The following is a 26341-nucleotide window of genomic DNA, read 5'->3' as shown; positions in this document are numbered from 1 at the left end:
TAGATACACACTATGTCCATCAACTCGTTATTTTCAGAATTTCTTTTAACTTGTAGCATCTCATTTTTAACGTTTGGTGCACAGGTTGCATACAAAGTCTGAGTGGGCAAGATAGGTCCTCAATAAACTGCTATGCTAGGATGGAAATCATGTTGATTACAACACAACTACTAGCCAAACACTTTTATTAAAATGTATTAAAATAAATAAGTGAAAAGAAAGAGACAATTTACTAAAAAAATACCAGGAAAGAAAATTTATAATGTATATATAAAAAACAAATAACAGCTGTAAAAAGGTAGGCCTTACCACGTCATAGTCCTCAATACTCTAGTATTGTCTTTATTCGGTTTATATATTTTTAAAAACTATAATTCAAAAATTTTAATGTGAAAAATGAACTTTCCACGTGCCAAAACCCCGCTTAAAGTTTTCTGAATTTCTTGATTGGAAATTACTATGTCATCATTTTTAAATCTGGAAGTAAGTTTTCGAATTTTATAGTTCGAACACAACACTTTTTATTGTTAGTATTTCTTATTCTATTTTTTGCAATTCGTGTGCTTTGAAATTTAAGTTTGATTTTTCTTTGCATAGTTTCAAACATGTAGGATAAGAAGTAGAGATAAAAAAGGTCACTTAGCATAAGCAACGAGGGGTGTCTCATCTGAATTTTGTCCCTAGCAATATTTAAAATAATTAACATTTTAAGCTCTAGATGATAATTACACCTATTTGACAGAGTTCCTTTCTATAAAGACTCGTTTTCTCTTAACTAGATGAACTAGCCATCATATTGATAGTTAGAATATCATCTGCAAAATATTTGCACTAATTTGGGTGGAATGGATAGAACTAAGCTGAACAATTTGAACTATTTTCCTAGAATTCTCTTGCATACTTTCAAGTACTCCAACTGATATAAACTTCAAGCTGACTTTTTTAAGATCAAGTGACCGACAACATTGTCTAACCATCTCACATTTCAAATCACAAAATGCAGGGCGTCTAACATACAATTCAGCACCTTCCTGTGCCATGTTCCAATCTCAACGGGATGTTGTTATGTGAGCGTCTCTGCAAGACATGTTTGAATTTGTTTGGGTAATGTAAAGAATTTGTGGTGGCCTTATACTCACACTACTTGGAACCGGCCGATCCACGGGGGGGGGGGGGGGGGGGGGGGGGGGTGGGTGTGTAGAGTTTGAAAATGGGACCTTTAGTACCGGTTGGTGCCACGAACCGATGGCACCAACCGGTACTAAAGGTCCCATTTGAACCGGGACTAATGCCTGTACGGTGCCCTAGCCGCTCGAACCGGGACTAATGCTCACATTAGTCCCGGTTCGTAATGCAACCGGGATTAATGCTCTTTTCTGGCCGAACCAAAGCCCTGTTTTCTACTAGTGTAATAAGCTTGGTACAAGACACACTGTTATAGCTCATTCTCTTGCGTCTCCATTACAAGAACGTTGGATTGTTGCCAAGTACTCCATCCGTAAAGAAATATAAGAGCATTTAGATCATTAAGTAGTGATCTAAATGCTGTTATATTTCTTTATAGAGGGAGTAACTATCTAATCTCTAAATACATAGTATCTCTACTCTATAATTCTCTGGAAAGATATCCAACCCTTAGATATTCTTGTAATATCTCCTTGGTTCTCCCCCACAAAAAAAATATCTCCTTGCTTCTCTAGAACATTACAGCTAATTTCTCGACATTTTTAGAATACTCAAATTGTGCATTGTTCATTTCTCAATGGCAGGTAATAAATCTGCAGAGTTTGCACCGGTGAAAAGCTGAACTTTAGCTCGATCATACACAACTCCAGATATATAGTGCAAATCAATCTTACAAGAAAGCATGTACTGTATATAGGAAAATCATAATTTAGGGTTTTTTGGCGCAGTTGACCGGTTGGAAACAGAGAATTACTTATATAGCTGTATCTGGTCTCCTAGAGAATCGCTATGGAATCAAAGATCTTCAGCAGTGTGATTTTTTGCTATGCAGAGGTTGTATTTTGTATCCTCTTGATGCCACATTATGAGTCAATAAAAACACCCTTTATCGGAAAAAAAAGCAATGTGATTTTTTGACATGTGTGTATCTTATGCTGGAAAAGGGTGCAAAGCACCCTAGAAAAAAAAGACACCCGGTCGCATGTATAATTAGTTGGCGAAGACTAAGTAAAAGTACAGAAGGTAAGATTACAAGCAGTCAATTGACCTGACCTACCATCCACATCCCCTTAACTACCCTACCTACGCTGGGATCTCATCCCATCGCTCTAACAACAGTGTGATGTGAAATGCAGAATGATACATACATACAGACAGACATATATACATACATAGCAGAGGTCAAGGCTGCTCCTCCTTTCCTTCATGTGTATGCTCTTGCCATCCATGAGGTACCTTGCCATGATCATGATTGATGTAGCTAGCCTAGAAAGCTAGGTGTTAGTCAGAATCAGAGCTGGAGCTGCTGTCCGGCTTTGCCCTCCGGCCTTGGATCGCGGGCTTGAGAGCTTGCCGAGGGTCGCGGAAGGATTGCTGTGACTGGGACGGCTGCTTGCCCCCTTTCGCCGGTGCTGCCGCTGCCGCCGGTTTCTTGTTGGCAGCGGCTGCTTTGGCGGCCAAAGCAGCCGCGTCTTTCACCTCCTTGCACACCTTCTCCAGTATCACCAGGAAGTCGCGCACGACGACGAACAGGCGCAGGCCCTCGTCCTTCCCCTTGCTGCCGTGGAAGTAGTCCACGGTGGAGCGCACCATCAAGCGGAGCTTCTTCTCCTCCTCCAGCAGGCGGGTCACCTGCGCCTGGGAGTTCTCTACGAACTGGGCCAACTTGCGTTGGAACCCGCTCTCCTCCTCCAAGCTCTTAATGCCCGTGTTCAAGAACTCGTTCGCCTTCACCAGCCTGTGCCCGAGGCTCGCTACCGCGATGGTAAGCGCGTCCGCGTCGAGGATCGCTGCCTTGCGGACATTCTGGAGGTCGTCAGACAGGCTGGACACCATTTCGAGGCCAAGCTGCTTGTAGTGCTCCGTGTCGTCGCCGACATCCTCGGAGAGATCATCGGTGCCGCCGCTCACGCTGGAGACACTGCTGTTCTGCTCCTTGGCCGCCCGCGCGGCACGGACACCCTCCGAGCGGATGATCTCCTGGACGACGAAATGCAGCAGCGTCGTCTTGCCATCGAGCCCCTTGACATCAGCCAGCTTCAGGAGGGTGTCCAGTTTGAACGCCTGTGCTCCCCCTCGAAAGGTGCCATCATTCATTCGGTTGCCAGTTTTAAGTACAGCCTCCAGTAGCTTCTTGAAAAGACGGCTGTGCCTAAGCTCGTCGCAGGCAACCTGATTGACTAGTAAATCTTAATCAGTGCATATATTGGTCAGTAGAATGAGGCATCTGCTAAATCTTAGCTTAATTTACCTCTAGGGTTTTGAATGACTGCTCCACACTTGTAGCTTCTTCCGTCAAACTGGCCATCAAAAGCAAAGTCTCCAAGCGCTGGAAAATGTATGGGATGTCAATGATGGTCTTCAAGAATTGCTCCGCTTGACCAAGTTGACTCATTTCTCCAGTGTACAGCCGAAGCCGTAGCTCCTCATCACTGGTTGGGGTCCACCGTAGCAAGGTTGTTATCAAATCGGCTGGGAGATCATGCCCTGCATGCAATTACCAAAGGGAACAAACATGCCCAACTATTTATTGGTCCCAGCTTACCACAGAACAAAATTCAAGAGTTTATATTGTAAAGTGCAGTGCTTGACTCAAACAAGAGATCCATCCATGTATTTGTCACCTCCTCACCATGCATATGGAGCACAGTTCATGTATCCAAGAGATAGTCGATTTTAGACAGGAGAACAAAACACAAACTGGGCACTGCAATGTGCTTGTGGAGGGCAACTTTTAAAGTAAAAACACAATGTGTCGCTTTACCTTCTGTAACTGCAGTATGCACGTCTTGAGCTGTAACACTGAGTGCCTTCAGTGATATTGATAAATTCTGTGCCTTCTTAGCATCTAGGATCCTAACGACTTGAGGAGCTTCCTTTGCTGGCTCTTTTTTGCTATCATTACTTTTGTCAACAGGTTTGCAACCAAAAAGAGATTCGATCATCTCCTCATTAAACCTACAAATGAATTAGTACGATTGAAGAGTTAATCGCAACAGCAAGTAAGAAGTTGAGTGAGATATAAAACAACATCAGCAGCATAAGCAGAAGTAATAACAAAAGAGGATCGGCTCGCTTACTGGAAGGATCCTGCTTTAATTTGATCCCACACCATTGCTTGATCTGTTGCAGTAACTTTATCCCAGAAGAAGGGCTTCAACTTTGTTTTCGAAGAGTCTGCAACAGGAGCTGCAGCTCCTGGCTTCTTAAGCGGCGGAGGTCCTTTTCTTGGACCACCGGGCATTGCTGGTGGCGGAGGTCCCCCCGGTCCACCACCTTTTAGAGGTGGAGGTGGAGGTCCAGGTCCTGCTCCAGCCCTTGCACCAGGAGGTGCTGGTGGCCCTGGAGGAGGAGGCCCGCCCGGCTTTGGAGGTGGTGCGGGTGCACCTGGCGCAGGTGGTGGTGCGGGTGCACCTGGTGCAGGCGGTGGTGGGGCGGGTGCACCTGGTGCAGGCGGTGGGGCGGGTGCACCTGGTGCAGGCGGTGGTGGGGCGGGTGCACCTGGTGCGGGCGGTGGTGGGGCGGGTGCACCTGGTGCGGGCGGTGGTGGTGCGGGTGCACCTGGTGCAGGCGGTGGTGGTGCGGGTGCACCTGGTGCAGGCGGTGGTGCTGGTGCACCTGGTGGCGGTGGTGGTGCTGGTGCACCTGGTGGTGGTGGTGGTGCTGCTGCTGGTGCACCTGGTGGTGGTGGTGCTGGTGCACCTGGTGCACCTGGTGGTGGTGCTGGTGCACCTGGTGCACCTGGTGCTGGTTCTGGTGCACCTGGAACTAGAGGAGGAGGTGGTGGTGCTGGTGCACCTGGAAGTGGAGGAGGAGGTGGCGGAGGTGGACCTGCAGAAGAAACTGCAGCCTTCTCGGGTTTGGCCGTCGGCTGTCCAGCGATGGTCGTTACTTCGTATGAAGCAAACCTGCTGTGTCTCTCCATTAGTTCTGCCTTCATTGATGCTGCTCCTACTGACTTCAGTTTCGTGGCTGGTTTTTCAACATTCAACCTCATCACTGGCACTGTAAATTCAGGCTGCTGTTTCTCAGATGCACTGTTTGTCAATCCTCCCAGCCTACTGACATCGATCTGGGTGGCGGAATCCTTACGGGAAGAACCTGATGCACGCAAAGGAATAAATACAAGTAAATGACATGTAACATAATGAATGGAAACTAAACAAAACTGAGCTAACACCACCTGTTAGTTCACCACCCCCCACTAGATCATACGGTGATGCTGGCTCTTCGTCACACATCCCACACAAGCTACCGACAAGGGCCACCAATGCTACACAAGCCACTGCACCAATGACAGCAGTGGATGAACCCGAGTCATCATCCTTGCGCTTCTTTCCCAAAGAAATTTTTATGCTAACGGCTAGCGGACGATCCTCTGCTTCGGAAGAGAAAAGACCCCTGATTGCTTGTTTTGCTGGCGGTGACAAAGAATAATGTGATGTTGAAGCTCCTTCAAGAAGGTATCTTATTTTTGATGCAAAAGACAGTTTGAAATTATTGGAATGTGGCAATAAGCTTCCTGCCTCCTCCTCAGCATCTTCCTCCTGTGTATGCCCAGAGCCATGTGGCGAAGGAAAATTATGCTTGCTTAAGCAGTCCAGAATAGTATCAGCAACTTCTGGAGACATATAAGTGCTCATTCCTTCCTTGGTGCTGAGTGCAAGGGTGTGATGGGACTGGTTTTTAACATCTTGAAGGATTATCCTATCTAGACTACAGTTGAGCCATAATTGTTCCACCTGAGTGTAATGCAATGTACGAGAAATAACAGTTAGTTAAAATGTGGATATTGTACTTTAACTTACAACATGAATCATATAGTCAGCACTTGATGGTTCTTGAGAAAGCGGGTGTTTCTCATTTATAAGAAGGATATATAGCTAACATTCCTAGAAGTTGGCAGGGTACACATATAGAAGTAATTAACAATTAGATAGGGGGGAAAAACTACCAGGCTGAAAAGGTGTGATGGCAAAAACACTACTAAGGAGAAAAAAAATAGTAACAGGATGAGAGAGTGATGGTCATGATGCTACTGATCAGTTCTTGTCATTTTCACCTGGTCTAATGAGCATGGACGAAAGACGTAAGACATTTCTAAAATGCCTCGGAAATCTGCCATATACCAATGTAACAAAGTTAAAAAGCCACAGCATTGCGCTTTTCTTACCAGAGCGCACGCTTAAGCGCATTTAAGCTAGGCATTTTACTACCGAGCCTAGGCGCGCCTTTTGTTAACTATGCAATGCAAGACAGAATAACTCCAATTCTTACCAATTCGTCACCTATTCGGCTCGGGGGAGACGGCTGGGGAGGCGGCGGCGGCGGCCAAAACAAGTTCTTCCTGATGGCGGCGACGAGCAGCAGCCCGCCGCGGTCCGTTGGCGTGAGCAGCAGGAGGGAAATGAGGCATGCGCTGAGGAGCCATTTCAATCTGCTCCTCGGCCACCTCATCCTATATGATCTGCTTGCTTGCCTAATCGACCCCTAATTCCTCGCCCAGCCGGCCATTGCTCCCCGGTGGGGATCGGCACCTCAAGAACACCGAAGGACCGAGCACCGATTCTTCCTCGCTTGATTCTCCTCCCCAAATCGCTGGTCTTGGGACCAAAACTTGTGGAGGTGATTTGCCCAACCAAATTTGACAGGCTGATGCCCGCGCTAGGGGTTGCCACCTGTTGATGTTGGATCTGGGTGCCTCTGCATTCGGATTGAGCCACGGAAAAGGGGAGAAAATTAGAAACTTTTGGCAAGAAGAGGACGAACCCAATAATAATGATTAAAAAAATCCAAAAAATCTAAAGGGATCTGCGGTTCGTCGATCGAACCATGCGGCGGGAAAGGAATTCGGATGGATGGGGGGAAGAAGGGGGGAGAGAAACCTCCGGTTGTCGGCGGCCCGGACCGAATCTCGCCGGAGGAAAACGATGAGCCGCCACCAATCCACCAGCCTGGGCACCGCATGATACGGCGGACGGGAAACGAAAAAAAGATGAAAGGGGAGCAATCTCCCGTCCCTTGTTGCCTCATAGCGATCTATTTTTGGGGGAATGCTTTGGTGTGAGATGGGGGTGGAAGAAGAGAGGCCGCCCTTGAGGCTAGGAGGGAGGGGAGCAGCCATTGCTCGACCACAGTCTGATTCTCGTGCTTGGTTCTGCAATTTAGGCACAGCCTGAGTCACGGGATATGTTTCCCAAAGATTACATGAAAATTGTACTACTTCCTACAGTATATTCTCTCTAAGACGTTTTACTGCTTTCTTTTTTTGCCCGAACAGATCCATAAAAATGCCCCCCCCCCCCTCAAAAAAAAAATGGCCCGGCCTGTAAAATTTATACAGGGGGCTCGTATATTTTCCCCTCCACCGCTCTATTTACCGAACATCGGCCGATCTAGAGTTCATATCCTTCATTTTTCACACCTGCCTCCGCCGCAATCCCCACTACTCAGGCGTGCAATCCCACTTCTCTGACGGCCGATTCCGTGCGCATGCACCCATTTCTCGCAAATCAATGGCCGGTGGAGGTCGCGGGCGTGGGGCCGCGGCAGATCACCGGCTCACTGCCGACAGCTCTAGTCAGCTCGTCGTCGAGCCGTGGCGCTCGAAGCAGGCTGGTGAGCGCGGCGCCCTCTCCCGCATCGGTGGCCGGGGCGCGTGGGGGCGCTTCCTCGAGCTCAGCGACCAACTTTAGCCAACTACAAATAGGCTCCGCAACGAGGAGCTCGAGCTCGATGCCACGAAGGATGCGACAGCGGCCGGTGAAGAGGGCGCCGCCGAACGGCTCGAGGCGACGTAGGAGGAGTACCAGCTCGCCAACATTCTCTGCTGGTCGGCGACCGAGTACTACCTCAGCGTCAAGCCATGAACTAGTTCTAGATTTAGTTTGATCTACTATGTGTTTATGATTGCATGTTTGAATGTATGAACTCCGGTCATGAACTATCGTGGCGCGAACTAAGTTTTAAATATGCAATATGGTTTTTAGTGGATCTATTCTTAGTTGCGGAGACAGAAAGAAAGGATCAAGGGGCCGAGTGCTGCCAAAACAGACCAGGGAGGGCCAAACCATATAAAAATATGATTTGAGCAGCAAATAATCACTAAATTTACATTGTTTATCAACAAATTGGCAATAAATCTCTGATGTTAGGGAGGGCCAGGGCCCTTGCTGGTCCCCTGTCTCCGTCACTGTCTATTCTGCCATGCCATCTGCGGTACCGTAAATTCGTTTTATAGGATTCCTTAAATGAAATTTACGGTATAGAGTTTTACAGGATCGGCTAGAGTTACTCGGTACTTTCCCACCATCTGAGTTGCACACCGACATGCGCTTCAACAACGACAACGATGCACCGCAGCCTGTAATAGCTAACCTGTAATTTCGTGTGTTCGCGAAAAACAAAAATAAAATCTGAAATTTCGTGAGAGCGGTTGTTCTCTATGGACCCGGACACCTCGCTCGTCTGCACGGGAGACGGCGAGTTATGCGCCCTGGAGATGGACGGGCCGCGTGCTTCGTCTCGCCAATTTGCTCTCTCCTACCGTGTCCGCAAGCAGTTCACCTAATTTGTGTTGTCGCTCGCGGCAAGCTAATTTGTTGAAGATTCTGCACAGCTCAACCAGCTCAAGCAGTTTCACATAAATATTTTGGAACATTAATTTTGTTTTTTTCTCACACCTTCACAAACGTAATTTCATCATGAAAATGTGCATGCACGTAGACAAAACATAAATGTTTCTTGCAAAAACAATTCAGATTGTTTTACTATTTTTGTTTGAATTTTACTGTTCATCCGGGATCACTCTGGAACTCGGGATCACATACTCCACGTCTTCTGTTTTTACCTATTCTCAAATGGAATATAAAAACTTGTCGTGGTGCTATATCTTCTCTTGTTCTTGCCAGTCATCCATCCTTGTTCTTGCACGTCCTCTCCTCTAGTTTTTGGCGGATCGGTTGGTAAACTAAAAAAAAATTGTACACAAGGAATTCTTACAACATTTGGGGCCGGGATGCACTACGTCAGAATTTTCAAACATTGTATCCGGACTTTGTTGAAAAATTCAAAGAACTGCTATGGCTTCACATCACAGAACTTTCTAACAAGTTGTCCGGTCGTATAGTTAACTAACTGAAGAACGTTAGTAACTATGAATTAATTACTATGTTGGCGGAGCTCATAGAGCTGGCTGTGTGTTTTAGTTCTGTTGGTCATGGTTACTTGTTTGCTTTCTATAAAAAGCGGGGCAGAAATGCCATTTCTGTAAAAGCTTAAAATTGCAGAGGAGAAAGATAATCCATATGCGGGTCCAAGATTAAATCTGTGTCTCGCAAGCAGGGTTTCATGTTGTTCGGAAATTACTTAAATTTGAAACTTACTATTACATGCTTGACCAACACAATAAACATCACCAGCAAAACATTAAACAGCAAGGGACCAATCACTAACACCAACATTAACATTAACGCACGGAGAGCAACCTGCCAGTCGGGGTAGCTAGCGTGCTGCCGCCTTATTGAACAACGAGGTACACGCACACACGCACACACGCACACACGCACACACGCACACACACACAAAGTAACCTTCTGGCTAGTCTTGGTAGCTAGCGAACCGAATCATATGTAGATCATACATATGATGGGTCAATCAGATCTTGAGATAAGCACCAATGGCGCTGAGGTAGTCGTCGGCTTGGGCGCAGAAGGCGACGATAGAGCCGTTCATGAGAGGGATGCGGAAATGGGTGTCGGCTCCAGCTTTCGGCCTCACTTTTCCGAACGGGCCATGGTGCTTCTGGGCGTCGGTGGTGCGGAAGGTGAGCGAGGTGATGTATCCATCGTAAGTGTAGCCGGAGAGCTCGGTGATACGCACGTTTGTCAAGTGGATAGTCTGCACGTACGCATAATCACAAGAAATAACAGACGGTTAAACATGGATTGAGAAATTATTACTCATTTACCAAGAGTAAGTTATCATCGAGAAGATGTAATAATCCAACCTGCTAATATGCACAGTATATATATTTTGTTTTGACGTGGAGGGAGTACCTTGCTCTTCTGGCCAGGAAGCGGGGTGCCCCATGGACCTGCTTTGTTCATATGGTTTTTGCTGTCCACGAAGGTGAAGGATATGGCGTTGATGATCCCTTCGTGGCCCGACGTGCTCCAAATCTCCAAGCTCCTAAGGCTTGACGGCGCAGAGCTCGTCAATTCGGCGATGTCGTAGACATCACCATTTGACCCACCAAACATCCCAACCTTCACCCCATATGTCGACATCGGCCGCTTGTTTTGAGAGAGAACGGTCGCTAGTCTTTGATGGAAAGGCTATGGCTGCTTGCTTGTTTTCTGCTCCGGAACCAAGATGCCGGACGTTATTTATAGATAGAATTCAATAGGCCGGGTTGTTCAAGTCAATGCCTTATCATGGCGTACCTACGTACTGTACCCATATGCAACCACTAGCTGCATGTCATTGATTCATTTCATACACGAAATTTCCTACTCCACTTGCTTCTTTCAGAGGTTCGTTCGTGGTGCTTCACTTCTGCTACTAGGGACCCCCTTTTGCATTAATCCGCTAGTGCCCCTATTTTCACTGCAATTTCTAGGCCTAACTCTTCCGAGACCCCGAACCAGCAGATCTTAAGATTGACGAAGTTGTTAGACCATTAGTAGAAAAATGGCCATTTGTCCCGATTCGTAAGGCCCATTTGTCCCGGTTGGGGAACCGGGACTAAAGGGTCGGTACTAAAGCCCTAAACCTTTAGTCCCGGTTCTTACACCAACCGGGACAGATGAGCCTCCACGTGGCCGCTGCGGCGAGCCCAGGCAGGAGGGCCTTTGGTCCCGGTTGGTAGCACCAACCGGGACCAAAAGGCATCCACGCGTCAGCAGCTGGCAGGAGCTGAGGTTTTTTTTGAAAGGGGGTGGTTTAGGGGGTTTTGGGGGGTTAATTTAGGGTGTTAGCTAGCTAATAGAGAGAAGTGTCCTTTTTTATCTCCGTGCTTGGTTTACCAATGCTACTGCTATGCCTAAACATGGCTTAGATTGAAGTGAAGGCAACATGTGGTGCATGTCGAAAGTAATACTAATCCTAACTTGATCAAGTTAGGATTAGTATTACTTTCGACATGCACCACATGTTGCCTTCACTTCAATCCAATCCATGTTCATTTCACCCACTGATATATAATAACTCTTCATGCTCGCATCATGCATCATCATAATAACAAGTCCTACTAATCATCATCATACAACTTCTACTCGTTATTAATAACAAGTCATACGATCATCATCCTCATAGTCATCGAACCAAACCAACTTAATTGTTCTTAGCACATGCTCATCAGTATTAGGTAGGACCTAAATACCCTCTTTAAGGTAAAATAACATAAAACAATATAGGCCCTGACTCTCCATTATGGAGAATGAAGATCATCCTGTCTCCAATTCTTACGCTTCGCTTCCTTTTGCTTCCAAGAACCTCCTTATGATTGTCCATACATTTTTTCCATTCTTTGATTAGCATGTGTTCACCGGTTTTAGAAATCCGGTATGGACAGGTCAGATTCGTAGGATGACCTGACTGTATGTTCAAAACATCAAGGCGACCATTCTGATACATCAAACGAGGCACACAATTCATCGGGATTCTCTGTTGAAAAAGATAGTAATAACTTCGTAGTTAGCAATGATGTACTAGTTTTAGAAGTATGCAAAAGATGCACGGATGTCGTAATAGTAAAAAAACTTACCAGGGTATCTCCATAGAAGTTACCGTGGTTCAACACGTGCACTAGTGGCACGTATTGACCATAATTTGGAGGAGTATCATAATAGGTATTGTAATTCTCAAGGTCAGTACAAAATGCGATCAGATGATTTTTCTCCTGATAAGTTAATTCGGAGCCATCGGTGTAGTGGGTTTTGTCTACCATCTTCCGCACATTGTTTGAAGAATGAAAATAAGCTGCCAATGGAAATAAGCTGTCAACTATTTTGAAATAAACAATATAAATTAGCTAATAACTATGTTTGAGAAACTCACATAGCGGTAGAATTGGAAGCGTATCAACAAGGACCCAAATGTCCATATTGTCTTGCTCGATGTCAGGATCACCAAGATCCATGGTGACAAGCATATCCTCATAAAAACCATACATCTTGCAAAGTGCTTCCCAATTTGGGCAACCAAAATGGGTTACGCTCTGAGAATTGTACAAATTTATTTTAAAATCGATACCATGATGGGTCCTTAGGTGAATTTTCTTTGTTTCGAAACTTTCATGGTCTTCAAAACCCATCCTCTCCAAGACATAGCGTCTTGCATGGCATGGGATAAGCTAGCCGAATTGTAAAAGATGAAAATTACACATTGAAATAGTTGAAGTCGTGCTTAATTACGAAAAAAAACACTTGTCGTCGTTGCGTACCGTTTCAACATCGAAGGTTTCCTGGAGCTTAATGCTGAAGCGCCGATCTTCGTCCAGGTGAGGGCACCTATCACACAGACCTCGGTTGTCGTTGCACCAGGAGCACTCCCCCGGGAGACTTTCGTCGTCCGAGTACGACATTTCCTATGTTCATAATTCAAAGATTAAACTTGTACAATTAAATATATGTACTATAAAAACTAAATTAGAACATTATTATTCATCACGGGTTGACTATCGGTCTGTCGAGTCTTTTCTTGAAAACTCTCAGCTCACGTGGTGTATATATTTGACCGTCGGTGATGGTAGCTCCTTCTTTCGTTCCCGAGTGCATTATACCAAATTGTCTAGCTAGCACACGGGAACGAAGGAGAAGCTACCCCACGACAACAGTCGGGATTCTTCGTCCTCTGATCATATATGGTGGAGACTCTCCTTCACTGATTCCGCTCTGACATTTGCGACCGTCGGTGATGGTAGCTCCTTCTTTCATTCTCGAGGTGCATTACACCAAATTGTCTAGCACACGGGAACGAAGGAGAAGCTACCCCCACGACAACAGTCGGGATTCTTCGTCCTCTCATATATGGTGGAGACTCGACAGAATTAACGTCAACCCGAAATATCGTTTAATTATCTTTCTAAAAAAGGACATATCAAGCGCCTGAAAATTGCCGGAACGGAAATATACATGTTTTTATCTACATCATATGAGCATTCAAACTTGATGGCCATTACATTTCAATGGTTGAAAATATGAGCAAAAACATTCAAAATATCTTATAGGACTCATATTGACATGGAGATTTGGCTGGCCTCACCTCAAGGTCGGAGGGGGGTCGGTGACGGGGACGACGGCGGGGATGATGGAGGGGGCTCCTAGATTTCTGCAAAAACAAAAACCCTATAAGCTATCAACTAATCAAATGCATACACCTTGCATAGTGCTCTCCAATTTTAGCATTAAAAGTAGGAGTAGTTTTCCAATTAGAGCATTCAATAAGCAAAACCAAATCGTAAAATAAATTAGTATTCAAATTAGCATGCATTCAATAAGCAAAACTAGATCATCTCTCGCATCCGTACATCATCGAATATTATCACTAATACACCTCGAATAGTATCATACATATAGCATCGCTAATACAGCTAGAACCGTAGCACCCGACGGGTATCGGCGCGGGCGGTGGACACCCAAAGAGAAGGAACCATCACAGGATCATAGCTCCAGTGAGATCCCTAAAGAACCTCCCAGGTATTGGAGAACCTACCCTCCAACGCAACCATGTAGCGACGGACGTGCTCGTCCTCCTCGCTGACACGGTGACGTACCACCTCCACGGTGTACGGAAGCCTCAGCACCGTCACTGGCCCATGCGACCGCCACCAAACAAGGTTCGGGTCAACGATGGGCTGCTCCTCACTAAGCTACGCCCCCCGGAAGGTAGCACCTCCCAATACCAGCCCGGCGGAGCCCAGTCCCGGACATGGCCCCTCTGATCAAGCAGGCCTCCTCCGCCGAGTCGACGACGAGGATGCGGGATAGGCATCGTCGACGTCGATGCGGGAATAATTGCTTTAACTAAAAAAATAAACTAGTTCTATTAATTTTTTACTAAAAATAAACTACTTCTATAGTAAAATAAATTAGTTTTATTAAATCAATTAGTTCAACTACTAAGCACTTACTATAAATAAAATAAAGTAGTACTTACTATAAATAAACTACTTCTACAGTAAAATAAAGTAGTTTTATTAAATCAACTAGTTCAGCTACTAAGCACTTACTATAAATAAAATAAAGTAGTACTTACTAAAAATAAACTACTTTAACTAGCTAGTTCTATTATTTTTCTAACTAATTCTATTAAACACTTACTAAAAACTATCTAATTCAACTAATCTAAAATGCACACTAACCTAACATCTAATGCACTAACCTAAATCAGATAATGTTCCAATAAAGTAGTATTGCTTGGTTTTTAAAGAAATGTTCTAATAGAAAATTTAGTCAAAAAGTAAAGGTTTTGCCTAATGCATTCTTCATACAGAAAATTGTTACTCTGTAATTTAATAATTTACTATTGCGTGACTATACATAATTACCAGTATATATACATGGAAAAATACATATATGAAAAAAATGAAAAAAAGAGAGCTGGGGCGGCGGCGGCTCACAGCGGGGCCGGCCGGCGAGGGCGACGGCGGGGCGGCGAGGGCGGGCGACACGAGCGACGGTGACGGCGTGCGGGGGCGCGCGGGGGCAGGGGCACGGGCGACGGCGACGTACGGCGTGCGGGGGCAGGGGCACGGGCGACGGCGACGGCGTGGGCGGCGGACGGCGTCGGCGTGGGCTCCGGGGCGGGGGCGACGGCGACGGCGTCCGGCTTCCTGGCCGCGTCGAGGAGGTCCGCACGCGCGTCGTCGGGGCAACTGCTAGATGAAATGTGAAATTTTCTAAGTGTTTGCTATATATACATGAAGCATTGGTCCCGGTTCGTGGCATCAACCGGGACCAATGCCCCCTTTAGTCCCGGTTGGTGCCACCAACCGTGACCAAAGGTCTCTTTTCAGCAGCCCAAAGGGCGGGAAACAGAGACCTTTGGTCCCGGTTGATGGCACCAACCGGGACCAAAGGGGGGCATTGGTCCCGGTTGGTGCTACGAACCGGTACCAATGCCACCCATTAGTCCCGGTTGGTGCCACCAACCGGGACCAAAGGTCGTGTGCTGGAACTGGCGCGGTGCGGTGCGATGTTTAGTTCCACCTCGCTAGCCGAGAGGGGCTTGGAGTGGTTTATAAGCCCTGCCGAGCCGACCACTTCGAGCTCCTCACTACTGCAGGCTTACGGGCCTAAATCCACTCTCTATGCCTGTGGGCCTACTGGGCCTACTGCGGGCCTGCATCCTGGCCCCACTAGCGGGTTTCTAGTCGTATGCAGGCCGTGGTGGCCCAGTAGGTGGCACTTTTTTTTAATTTTTCCATTTTTTTGCTTTCTTTTTTGTTTTATTTATTTTATTTTGTTTCTACTTACAGCAAAATACTTACTAGTTTTTCAGTTATTCTTTTTAGTTTTAGGTAATAAAAATTATAAACTTTCTGTTAGTGCCATTAATTTTCCAATTTGAATTATTTGAAATTTGTGTGAATCACTAGTTTGTGATTAACTTTACTATAAAAATAGATTTTGGAGTGATTCCTTTTCCTGCTATTTAATATTACTGTGTTTTATCATTATATTCAAAAAACGTTTTTGTTATTTTAGTTTCTAACAAAAGAAATCTTTATGATAATCCTTTTTGCTATTAAAATTTCTAACAAAAAAAGTTCTTTATGAAAATTCTTTTTGCTTTTAATGTTTTGAACAGAAAATACTTTGATAATTTTAGTTGCATAAATTTTAGTTTATTATTTTTGCTATTAGAGTTTCATAACAGTTTTCTTGTTCATTCTTTTTTATATTAGTTCATTCTTTGAGCTAAATGACCATGAAATTGAAAAGCACTACAAATGATCTCTGAAAAGGTTGAAAGTTGGCATGGTATCATCATTTCACGCACCTAGCATGTGCTAAAAAGTTGAGAGGGTTACGGCAAAAACTGGATGCACTTCGTGTACAAAACGGACAATCTCTTTCGAAGTATCAGGGTTTCGGACGAAAACTCATTTGTTACAAAGGGATTTCATTTTTTTGAACTTATTTGAACTCCAGACTCTTTGTGTGTTCAAAATGCACCATTCAAAGCCACATCAGCAATTTTCAACCCTTTCTGACTTCATTTGTTATTTTTCGTGCATTTACTGTTTTTTTGAGCTAAATGACCCTGAAATTGAAAAGCACTACAGATGAACTCTGAAAAGGTTGAAAGTTGGCATGGTATCATCATTTCACCCAAATAGCATGTGCTAAAAAGTTGAGAGGGTTATGGCAAAAACTGGATGCACTTCGTGTACAAAACGGACAATCTCTTTCGAAGTATCAGGGTTTCATACGGAAACTCGTCTGTTACATAGATATTCTAGATCAAAGGCATCATCATAATAGTTGTGGAGAGAAAGTCTTCACTTTTTCTTCGCTTCTGTCCTTTGCTTATTGCGCCGTAACCATGGATAATCTTCATCGTTTAACAGGGTGCTTGGGTCAGCCTTGACTTTGAAGGGAGGAATTTCATGAAACTTTTCATAATCTTCGGACATGTCTGTCTTGCCCTCCACTCCCGCGATATGTCTTTTTCCTGAAAGAACTATGTGGCACTTTGGCTCATCGTATGATGTGTTCGCTTCCTTATCTTTTCTTTTTCTCGGTTTGGTAGACATGTCCTTCACATAGAAAACCTGCGCCACATCATTGGCTAGGACGAACGGTTCGTCTGTGTACCCAAGATTGTTCAGATCCACTGTTGTCATTCCGTACTGTGGGTCTACCTGTACCCCGCCTCCTGACAGATTGACCCATTTGCACTTAAACAAAGGGACCTTAAAATCATGTCCGTAGTCAAGTTCCCATATGTCCACTATGTAACCATAATATGTGTCCTTTACCCTCTTGGTTACTGCATCAAAGAGGACACCGCTATTTTGGTTGGTGCTCTTTTCATCTTGGGCGATCGTGTAAAATGTATTCCCATTTATCTCGTATCCTTTGTAAGTCAATACAGTCGAAGATGGTCCCCTGGACAACGAGTACAGCTCATCACAAACAGTGTTGTCACCTCTGAGATGTGTTTCCAACCAACTGCCGAAAGTCCTGATGTGTTCACATGTAATCCAGTCGTCACACCGCTCCGGGTGTTTGGAGTGCAGACTGTTCTTGTGTTCATCGACATATGGGGTCACCAAGGTAGAGTTCTGTAGAACTGTGTAGTGTGCTTCAGACCAAGAATGCCCGTCCCTGCATATTATTGAGTCCCCTCCAAGCGTGCCTTTTCCAGTCAGTCCCCCCTCATACCGCGATTTAGGGAGACGAATCTTATTAAGGCCAGGAATGAACTCAACACAAAATCCAATGACATCCTCTGTTTGATGGCCCATGGAGATGCTTCCTTCTGGCCTAGCGCGGTTACAGACATATTTCTTTAGGACTCCCATGAACCTCTCAAAGGGGAACATATTGTGTAGAAATACAGGGCCCAGAATGACAATCTCGTCGACTAGATGAACTAGGACGTGCGTCATGATATTGAAGAAGGATGGTGGGAACACCAGCTCGAAACTGACAAGACATTGTGCCACATCACTCCTTAGCCTTGGTATGATTTCTGGATCGATCACCTTCTGAGAGATTGCATTGAGGAATGCACATAGCTTCACAATGGCTAATCGGACGTTTTCCGGTAGAAGCCCCCTCAATGCAACCGGAAGCAGTTGCGTCATAATCACGTGGCAGTCATGAGACTTTAGGTTCTGGAACTTTTTCTCTGGCATATTTATTATTCCCTTTATATTCGACGAGAAGCCAGACAGGACCTTCATACTGAGCAGGCATTCAAAGAAGATTTCCTTCTCTTCTTTGGTAAGAGCGTAGCTGGCAGGACCTTCATACTGCTTTGGAGGCATGCCATCTTTTTCGTGCAAATGTTGCAGGTCCTCCCGTGCCTCCGGTGTATCTTTTGTCATCCCATACACGCCCAAGAAGCCTAGCAGGTTCACACAAAGGTTCTTCGTCACGTGCATCACGTTGATTGAAGAGCGGACCTCTAGGTCTTTCCAGTAGGGTAGGTCCCAAAATATAGATTTCTTCTTCCACATGGGTGCGCGTCCCTCAGCGTCATTCGGAACAGATAGTCTGCCGGGACCCTTTCCAAAGATCGCGTGTAAATCATTGACCATAGCGAGTACGTGATCACCGGTACGCATGGCAGGATTCTTCCGGTGATCTGCCTCGCCTTTGAAATTCTTGCCTTTCTTTCTACATTGATGGTTGGCTGGAAGAAATCGACGATGGCCCAGGTACACATTCTTCCCGCATTTGTCCAGATATATACTTTCGGTGTCAGCTAAACAGTGCGTGCATGCGTGGTATCCCTTGTTTGTCTGTCCTGAAAGGTTACTAAGAGCAGGCCAATCGTTGATGGTTACAAACAGCAACGCGTGCTGGTCAAACTCCTCCTGTTTGTGCTCATCCCACACACGTACACCTTTTCCAATCCACAGCTGTAAAAGTTCTTCAACTAATGGCCTTAGGTACACATCAATGTCGTTGCCGGGTTGCTTAGGGCCTTGGATGAGAACTGGCATCATAATGAACTTCCGCTTCATGCACATCCAAGGAGGAAGGTTGTACATACATAGAGTCACGGTCCAGGTGCTGTGATTGCTGCTCTGCTCCCCGAAAGGATTAATACCATCCGCGCTTAAACCAAACCATACGTTCCTTGGGTCACCTGCAAACTCAGCCCGGTACTTTCTCTCGATGTTTCTCCACTGCGACCCGTCAGCGGGTGCTCTCAACTTCCCTTCTTTCTTACGGTACTCACTGTGCCATCGCATCAACTTAGCATGCTCTTTGTTTCTGAACAGTCGTTTCAACCGTGGTATTATAGGAGCATACTGAGGGAGTCCTGGACTAAGGGGTCCTCGGGCGTCTGGCCTGTTAGCCATGGGCCGGACTGATGGGCTGCGAAGACATGAAGACCGAAGACTGCGCCCGTGTCCGGATGGGACTCTCCTTGGCATGGAAGGCAAGCTTGGCGTCCGGATATGTAGATTCCTTTCTTTGTAACCGACCTTGTGTAACCCTAGATCTCCCCGGTGTCTATATAAACCAGAGGACTTAGTCCGGAAAAGGGAGAGACTCATTACCTTAGTCATACAGGCTAGGCTTCTAGGGTTTAACCATTACGATCTCGTGGTAGATCAACTCTTGTAACACTCATATTCATCAAGATCAATCAAGTAGGAAGTAGGGTATTACCTCCATAGAGAGGGCCCGAACCTGGGTAAACATCGTGTCCCCTGTCTCCTATTACCATCGGACTTAGACGCACAGTTCGGGATCCCCTACGCGAGATCCGCCGGTTTTGACACCGACATTGGTGCTTTCATTGAGAGTTCCACTGTGTTGTCCCCAAAAGGTTCGATGGCCCCTTCAATCATTAACAATGACGCTGTCCAAGGAGAAACCTTCCTCCCCAGACAGATCTTCGTGTTCGACGGCTTCGCACTGCGGGCCAACTCATTTGGCCACCTGGAGCAGATCGATAGCTACGCCCCTGGCCATCAAGTCAGATTTGGGAGCTTGAATTACGTTGAGGACATCCGTGGAGATTTGATCTTCGCCGGATTCGAGACCGCGGCGATCGCTCCTGGTCACCTTGATGAACATGACCTAAATCTGTCGTCAGACCACATCCAGGAGATAGCTCCTGTGACCCCTCTGGCCTAAGATCCAGAGCACACTGCGGCATCCCAGGATCGGAGGCTCGACCGCACCACGGAGGCCGCAGATTCCACGCCGTTGGAGCCGCACATGGACTTAACCTCACACAATATCTGTGTCACCGGAATTCCGCACTCGTCTCTGGTTATAAGTTCCGAACCAGGTGAACCCGCGGACGCCGAACTTGATCATTTATCGATCTTCGAATTCAGCGCCGCAGACATCTTCCAACACTCGCCCTTGGGCGATGTGCTCAATTCGTTGAGAAATCTGTCCTTGGCGGGGGACTCACAGCCGAATTATGTCCGGTTCGAACTGGAGGCTGATGATGAAGGAGAATTTTGCTTCCCACCCACCACCCACTTCATAGCCACTGTCGAAGACTTAACCGACGCGCTTGACTATGACTCCGAAGACATCGACGGTATGGACGACGATGCCGGAGACGAGGAGGCCCAAAACCCGCCGTTCACTGGACGATGGACGACCACTTCCTCATATGACGTCTACATGGTAGATACGCCAAAAAATAATAGTGGCGATGACAAAGAAAACCCAGAAAAGGAGGACCCTCCTAAAACATAGCCAAAGCGCCGGCGTCAGCGGCGCCGCTCTAAATCCTGCCGCAACAGGGACAACAACACTGGCACAGGAGATGACAACACTCTGGATGGTGCCGAAGACACAGAAGAACCCAATGAATAAACTGCCGAACAAGACAATCGAGAATCAGGGCATGCCAGCCCTGACGAACAGGCCATAGAAGAAGACTCAGAGGACGGTAGTTACCGTCCGCCCTCCGAGGAGGAGGTGAGCCTCGGCAACGAAGACTTCATCGTGCCCGAGGAGCCCCTGGAGCAGGATCGCTTTAAACTTCAGCTAATAGCCACTGCGAGGAGCCTGAAAAAGAAGCAGCAGCAGCTTCAAGCTGATCAAGACCTGCTCAATGACAGATGGACCGATGTCCTGGCAGCCAAGGAATACAGACTTAAACGCCCAGCCAAAAGTTACCCGAAGCGCAGATTACTACCTCAGTTCGACGATGAGGCGCCAGATCCCGCACCAGCATCACGCAACGCGGCTGATCGGCCACCGCGCGGTCGGGATAAAATTGCAACCCGAGCTGAAAACCAGACTGTCCCACCTCACCTTAAAGGCAGGGATAAGACAGCTCGGGACTATACATATGACCTTCGTCAAGACCTGGACAGTAGAGCAGGACATACAAGATCAATCTACGGATCGCGAGGACGTGCATTGACACACGATGACGGCTACCTATTTGGACGTGATAAACCCAATCACGCCCGGGCCGAATGCCGCAGACGGAGTCCATCAGAGCTACGACGCGATGTGGCCCTCTTTGCTTCACTGACGAAGTAATGGATCATGAATTCCCAGAAGGGTTCAAACCCGTAAACATCGAATCATACGATGGAACAACCGATCCCGTGGTATGGATCGAGGATTTTATTCTCCACATCCACATGGCCCGCAGGGATGATCTTCACGCCATCAAATACCTCCCACTAAAACTAAAAAGGCCAGCCCGACACTGGTTAAACAGCCTGCCCGAGAATTCTATTGGCAGCTGGGAGGACCTGGAAGAGGACTTTCTCGACAACTTCCAAGGTACATATGTTCGGCCGCCAGATGCCGATGACTTAAGCCACATAGTTCAATAGCCCGGGGAGTCAGTCAGGAAGTTCTGGACTAGGTTCCTAACTAAAAAGAACCAGATCGTCGACTGCCCGGATGCCGAAGCCTTAGAAGCCTTTAAACATAGCATCCACGACGAATGGCTTGCCCGCCACCTCGGCCAAGAAAAGCCAAAATCTATGGCAGCATTCACGGCACTCATGACCCGCTTTTGCGCGGGTGAGGATAGTTGGTTGGCTCGCAGCAAAAACACAGCCAGCGAGGCAGGCCCCTCCGAGGCTAAGAATAACAACGACAATATCCAACGTAATAGACACAAACGCTGAAGCAATGGTGATAATACCGACGACACTACAGTTAACGCCGGATTCAGTGGCTCCAAGTCCAACTAGCGGAAGAAACCATACAAGAGAAACAATCAGGGACCATCCAGCCTTGACCGCATACTCGATCGCCCGTGCCAGATACATGGCACCCCAGAAAAACCAGCCAATCATACCAACAGATCTTGTTGGGTTTTTAAACAGGCCGGCAAATTAAATGCCGAGAACAGGGAAAAGGGATCACAAAGCGAGGACGACAACGAGGAGCCCCGGCAACTGAACACAGGGGGACAGAAGAAGTTTCCCCCTCAAGTGAAAACAGTAAACATGATATATGTTACACACATCCCCAAAAGGGAGCGCAAACGCGCACTAAGGGACGTCTATGCGATAGAGCCAGTCGCTCCCAAGTTCAATCCATGGTCATCATGCCCGATCACTTTTGATCGTCGGGATCATCCGACCAGTATCCGGCATGGTGGATCAGCCACACTAGTCCTGGACCCAATCATTGATGGGTTCCACCTAACGAGAGTCCTCATGGACGGTGGTAGCAGCCTCAATCTGCTCTATCAAGACAAGGTGCGCAAAATGGGCATTAATCTATCAAGGATCAAGCCAACGAAGACTACCTTCAAGGGAGTCATACCAGGTGTAGAGGCCCGCTGTACGGGCTCAATCACACTAGAGGTTGTCTTGGGATCCCCCGACAACTTCCGAAGCGAGGAGTTAATCTTCGACATCGTCCCATTCCGCAGCTGTTATCACGCATTGCTCGGACGGACGGTGTTCGCTCGGTTCAACGCGGTGCCGCGCTATGCTTATCTTAAGCTTAAGATGCCTGGTCCACGCGGCGTCATAACGGTCAACGGAAACACAGAACGCTCCCTCCGTACAGAGGAGCACACCGCCACCCTAGCAGCAGAAGTACAGAGCGGCCTTCTCAAACAGAACCTTAATCCGGCTGCCGAGCCCCTGGACATCGTAAAGAGGGTCCGGACTGAAGGAAATATGCCCTAGAGGCAATAATAAAGTTATTATTTATTTCCTTATATCATGATAAATGTTTATTATTCATGCTAGAATTGTATTAACCGGAAACATGATACATGTGTGAATACATAGACAAACAGAGTGTCACTAGTATGCCTCTACTTGACTAGCTCGTTAATCAAAGATGGTTATGTTTCCTAGCCATAGACAAAGAGTTGTCATTTGATTAACAGGGTCACATCATTAGGAGAATGATGTGATTGACTTGACCAATTCCGTTAGCTTAGCACTCGATCGTTTAGTAAGTTTCTATTGCTTTCTTCATGACTTATACATGTTCCTATGACTATGAGATTATGCAACTTCCGTTTACCGGAGGAACACTTTGTGTGCTACCAAACGTCACAACGTAATTGGGTGATTATAAAGGTGCTCTACAAGTGTCTCCGAAGGTACTTGTTGGGTTCGCGAATTTCGAGATTAGGATTTGTCACTCCGATTGTCAGAGAGGTATCTCTGGGCCCACTCGGTAATGCACATCACTTAAGCCTTGCAAGCATTGCAACTAATGAGTTAGTTGCGGGATGATGTATTATAGAACGAGTAAAGAGACTTGCCAATAACGAGATTGAACTAGGTATTGAGATACCGACGATCGAATCTCGGGCAAGTAACATACCGATGATAAAGGGAACAACGTATGTTGTTATGCGCTCTGACCGATAAAGATCTTCGTAGAATATGTGGGAGCCAATATGAGCATCTAGGTTCCGCTATTGGTTATTGACCGGAGACGTGTCTCGGTCATGTCTACATAGTTCTCGAACCCGTAGGGTCCGCACGCTTAAAGTTTCGATGACAATTATATTACGAGTTTATATATTTTGATGTACCGAAGGTTGTTCGGAATCCCGGATGTGATCACGGACATAACGAGGAGTCTCGAAATGGTCGAGACATGAAGATTGATATATTAGACGACTATATTCGGACACCGGAATGGTTCCGGGGTTATCAGATATATACCGGAGTACCGGGGGTTACCGGAACCCTCCGGGGGATTAATGGGCCTACATGGGCCTTAGTGGAGAAGAGGAGGGGCGGCCAGGGCAGGCCGCGCGCCCCCTGCCCCTCTAGTTCGAATTGGACAAGGAGGGGGGGGGGCGGCGCCCCCCTTTCCTTCTTCTCCTCCTCCTCTTCCCCCTTCTCCTAATCCAACAAGGAAGGGAGGGAGTCCTACTCCGGGTGGGAGTAGGACTCCTCCTGGCGCGCCCCTCTCCTGGCCGGCCGCCTCTCCCCCCTTGCTCCTTTATATACGGGTGCTGGGGGCACCCCAAAGACAACAATTGATCTGTTGATCTTTTAGCCGTGTGCGGTGCCCCCCTCCACCATAGTCCACCTCGATAATACTGTAGCGGTGCTTAGGCGAAGCCCTGCGTCAGTAGAACATCATCATCGTCACCACACCGTCGTGCTGACAAAACTCTCCCTCAACACTCGGCTGGATCGAGTTCGAGGGACGTCACCGGGTTGAACGTGTGCTGAACTCGGAGGTGCCGTGCGTTCAGCACTTGATCGGTCGGATCGTGAAGACGTACGACTACATCAACCGCGTTGTGCTAACGCTTCCGCTTTCGGTCTACGAGGGTACGTGGACAACACTCTCCCCTCTCATTGCTATGCATCACCATGATCTTGCGTGTCCGTAGGAAATTTTTTGAAATTACTACGTTCCCCAACAGTGGCACCCGAGCCAGGTTTTATGCGTAGATGTTATATGCACGAGAAGAACACAAGTGAGTTGTGGGCGATATAAGTCATACTGCTTACCAGCATTTCATACTTTGGTCGGTGGTATTGTTGGATGAAGCGGCCCAGACCGACGTTACGCATACGCTTACGCGAGACTGGTTTTACCGCCGTGCTATGCACATAGGTGACTAGCGGGTGTCAGTTTCTCCAACTTTAGTTGAACCGAGTGTGGCTACGCTCGGTCCTTGCGAAGGTTAAAACAGCACCAACTTGACAAACTATCGTTGTGGTTTTGATGCGTAGGTAAGAACGGTTCTTTATTGCAACAACAAAGTAGAGGACGTCTAACTTGTTTTTGCAGGGCAGGTTGTGATGTGATATGGTCAAGGCATGATGCTATATTTTATTGTATGAGATGATCATGTTTTGTAACCGAGTTATCGGCAACTGGCAGGAGCCATATGGTTGTCGCTTTATTGTATGCAATGTAATCGCCCTGTAATGCTTTACTTTATCACTAAGCGGTAGCGATAGTCGTACAAACATAAGATTGGCGAGACGACAACGATGCTACGATGGAGATCAAGGTGTCGCGCCGGTGACGATGGTGATCATGACGGTGCTTCGGAGATGGAGATCGCAAGCACACGATGATGATGGCCATATCATATCACTTATATTGATTGCATGTGATGTTTATCTTTTATGCATCTCATCTTGCTTTGATTGACGGTAGCATTATAAGATGATCCCTCACTAAATTATCAAAGTATAAGTGTTCTCCCTGAGTATGCACCGTTGCGAAACTTCTTCGTGCTGAGACACCACGTGATGATCAGGTGTCATAGGCTCTACATTCAAATACAACGGGTGCAAAACAGTTGCACACGCGGAATACTCAGGTTAAACTTGACGAGCCTAGCATATAACAGATATGGCCTCGGAACACGGAGACCAAAAGGACGAGCGTGAATCATATAGTAGATATGATCAACATAGTGATGTTCACCATTGAAACTACTCCATCTCACGTGATGATCGGACATGGCTTAGTTGATTTGGATCACGTGATCACTTAGAGGATTAGAGGGATGTCTATCTAAGTGGGAGTTCTTAAGTAATATGATTAATTGAACTTAAATTTATCATGAACTTAGTCCTGATAGTATTTGCATATCTATGTAGTAGATCAATAGCTCGCGTTTAGCTCCCCTGTTTTATTTTTGATATGTTCCTAGAGAAAACTAAGTTGAAAGATGTTAGTGGCAATGATGCGGATTGGATCCGTGATCTGAGGATTATCCTCATTGCTGCACAGAAGAATTATGTCCTTAATGCACCGCTAGGTGACAGACCGATTGCAGGAGCAGACGCAGACGTTATGGACGTTTGGCAAGCTCGATATGATGACTACTTGATAGTTTAGTGCAGCATGCTTTATGGCTTAGAATCGGGGCTTCAAAGACGTTTTGAACGCCACGGAGCATATGAGATGTTCCAAGAGTTGAAATTAGTATTTCAGACTCATGCCCATGTAGAAAGATATGAGACCTTTGACAAGTACTTTGCCTACAAGATGGAGGAGAATTGCTCAGCTAGTGAGCATGT

At 46.6% G+C, this 26341-nt stretch overlaps 2 protein-coding genes across 2 annotated transcripts; both read right to left on the bottom strand.

Moving 5' to 3' along the window:
* Positions 1 to 2168: 2168 nt before the first annotated feature.
* On the bottom strand, positions 2169 to 7351 carry LOC123051154 (formin-like protein 18). The gene is made up of 8 exons (XM_044473962.1): positions 7071 to 7351; positions 6723 to 6888; positions 5369 to 5927; positions 4918 to 5286; positions 4266 to 4572; positions 3950 to 4143; positions 3437 to 3672; positions 2169 to 3357 (listed from the first exon to the last, which is right to left on the bottom strand). Exons 1-8 carry the CDS (start codon positions 7307 to 7309, stop codon positions 2467 to 2469), a joined length of 2961 nt encoding a protein of 986 aa, XP_044329897.1. The 5' UTR covers positions 7310 to 7351; the 3' UTR covers positions 2169 to 2466.
* A 2151-nt stretch (positions 7352 to 9502) lies between these two features.
* Positions 9503 to 10547, bottom strand: LOC123048321 (protein GOS9). Its single transcript, XM_044471448.1, has 2 exons — positions 10242 to 10547; positions 9503 to 10083 (listed from the first exon to the last, which is right to left on the bottom strand). Exons 1-2 carry the CDS (start codon positions 10470 to 10472, stop codon positions 9841 to 9843), a joined length of 474 nt encoding a protein of 157 aa, XP_044327383.1. The 5' UTR covers positions 10473 to 10547; the 3' UTR covers positions 9503 to 9840.
* Positions 10548 to 26341: the final 15794 nt, after the last annotated feature.

Source organism: Triticum aestivum, chromosome 2D (genome assembly GCF_018294505.1).
Source record: "Triticum aestivum cultivar Chinese Spring chromosome 2D, IWGSC CS RefSeq v2.1, whole genome shotgun sequence".
NCBI classification, from domain to species: domain Eukaryota; kingdom Viridiplantae; phylum Streptophyta; class Magnoliopsida; order Poales; family Poaceae; genus Triticum; species Triticum aestivum.
The sequence above is the reverse complement of the archived record's forward strand: the minus strand, read 5'-3'. Positions and strand labels throughout refer to the sequence as shown.

Bases quoted from the DNA above. Each gene is read 5' to 3' on its own strand.
- LOC123051154 (XM_044473962.1), bottom strand. From the start codon at position 7,309: ATGGCTGCTCCCCTCCCTCCTAGCCTCAAGGGCGGCCTCTCTTCTTCC. The intron at 5,928-6,722 runs GTGCCGATCCCC...CATTACACTCAG, and splicing joins GGTCCTTCGGTGTTCTTGAG to GTGGAACAATTATGGCTCAA. The intron at 3,358-3,436 runs GTAAATTAAGCT...CTAGTCAATCAG, and splicing joins AGTCATTCAAAACCCTAGAG to GTTGCCTGCGACGAGCTTAG.
- LOC123048321 (XM_044471448.1), bottom strand. From the start codon at position 10,472: ATGTCGACATATGGGGTGAAGGTTGGGATGTTTGGTGGGTCAAATGGT. The intron at 10,084-10,241 runs GTACTCCCTCCA...GCGTACGTGCAG, and splicing joins TTCCTGGCCAGAAGAGCAAG to ACTATCCACTTGACAAACGT.